Source organism: Emiliania huxleyi (assembly GCF_000372725.1).
Source record: "Emiliania huxleyi CCMP1516 unplaced genomic scaffold EMIHUscaffold_91, whole genome shotgun sequence".
Taxonomy (NCBI): domain Eukaryota; phylum Haptophyta; order Isochrysidales; family Noelaerhabdaceae; genus Emiliania; species Emiliania huxleyi.
In genome coordinates, this window is record NW_005195220.1 from 422,005 (window position 1) to 423,726 (window position 1,722).

Consider the following 1,722-nt stretch of genomic DNA (forward strand, 5'->3'; position numbering starts at 1 on the left):
CGCCTCGGCCTGCCCGTGCCGAGCGGCCCAGGTGAGCAGCGTGTCCTGCCTCTCGGTGTCGTGCCGCGCGTCGAGCTGGGCCGCGAGCGACGTGCCGCGCGTCCCCTCCCCGGAGAGGAAGGCGCGCAGCCAGGACAGGTCGCCCCGAGCCAGGTCGCGAGGCGGGTCGGGAGGATGACACCGCTGATGTTCAAGCGAATTTTTTCTTTTTATGTCTTTTTTTGTTTCTTGTTTTAAAAAGAAAGCTCATGTCCAGTTGTTATACATCAGGCCAGAAAGAGTCCTCGTCCCATTCCTCGTTTTTAGGCCAGAAAGAAGTTGCCTCCCCGTCTTTTTTGCCTGGCGTTTGTGCCCCGCTTGTGCCGCGTCCCGTGCCCCCCATTTCAACAATTTTTCTTAACAATTTATTTCGATGTGGCGCTCATTGCTCGCCGCTCCACGGCTCTCGACTCCCGCGCCCCCTCCCGCCGCCGCTGCCGCTCGACGCAACCTGCGCGCCCTCGTTGCGCGCTCTCGGAAGGACGTGCCCGAGGGCGAGGCCGCATCCAGCCTGGTTGATGTCGCGGCGGTCTCTGCGCTGCCAAGGCAGGACCCGAAGGCACGCGACATAGAACACTCGTCCATCTACCGGTGGTGCCGCGCGAGCCCATCCATCCACGCGCAGTCCGCGTCGCCCGTACGCCTCCAACCACGTACATCGGGCCTCGCACTTTCAGCGCTGAGACCTCTCCAGCACTCGACTCAGTCGCCTCTTCCAACTGAGTCGCCTCTGCCTCGCCTCAGCTCACCACGCCTCGCCGTCAGGCGGACGTGGAGGTGGAGATCTCGCACTCGACCCTCAACTACAAGGACGCGATGATCGTCCTCGGCCAGAAGGGGGTCGTGAGAGACTTCCCCATCACACCCGGCTCTCCACACGCCGCCGCTCTCCCGGGCGGGCGGGTGGCAACATCGTGAGTGTAGCAGTGGTCAGTATGGTTTGCTACTAGGCATCGACTACGCCGGCGTCGTCGCGCGCTCCTCCTCCCCGCTGTGGCGCGAGGGCGACGCTGTCGTCCTCACGGGCAACAAGGCGCGAGATTCGACGAGATTCGACGAGATTCGATGAGATTCGACGAGATTCGACGAGATTCGACGAGATTCGACGAGATTCCCTTCGGATTCCGTGCTGCCTTTCCACTTTGACGGCAGCGAGACTCGACGAGATTCGACGAGATCCGACGAGATTCTCCGAGATTCACATTTGGATGCCGTGCTGCCTTTTCGTCTTTCGCCGGAATCTCGGGCAATCTCGGGTGATCTCGGCACATCTCGGCTGATCAGGCGGGGCAGTACTTTGACGGCGGCTACGCCGAGCGCGCCACGTGCCGCGCCGAGTGGCTCGTCGCGCTAGAAGTATCTCCCCACACCTCCCCACATCTCCCCACACCTCCCCGCACCTCCCCGCACCTCCTTCCACCTCCCCACACCTCCCCACACCTCCCCGCACCTCCCTGCACCTCCCCACACCTCCTTCCACCTCCCCACACCTCCCCACACCTCCCCGCACCTCCCTGCACCTCCCCACCTCTCCCCACATCTCCGCACACCTCCCCACATATGCCACATCTGCCGAGATCTCCCAACTCCTCCCCCAACACACGGCGTAACTACCACGACGTGCACGGGCACACCTCGCCGCTAAATACTGGCTCGCATAACGCCAGCTTCACGCTCTGCGAC

General features: G+C 63.0%; 1 protein-coding gene across 1 annotated transcript in view; it reads left to right on the forward strand.

Annotated features, from left to right (window-relative positions):
• Positions 1–412: 412 nt before the first annotated feature.
• The window catches only part of EMIHUDRAFT_107474 (hypothetical protein), a gene marked incomplete at both ends in the record, with an annotated part of 4,746 nt that continues 3,436 nt past the window's right edge, over positions 413–1,722 (forward strand). The window contains 3 exons of the mRNA XM_005757395.1: positions 413–676; positions 805–882; positions 1,324–1,364. Coding sequence (XP_005757452.1) covers positions 413–676; positions 805–882; positions 1,324–1,364 — 383 coding nt within the window. The remainder of the gene's footprint in view (positions 677–804; positions 883–1,323; positions 1,365–1,722) is intronic.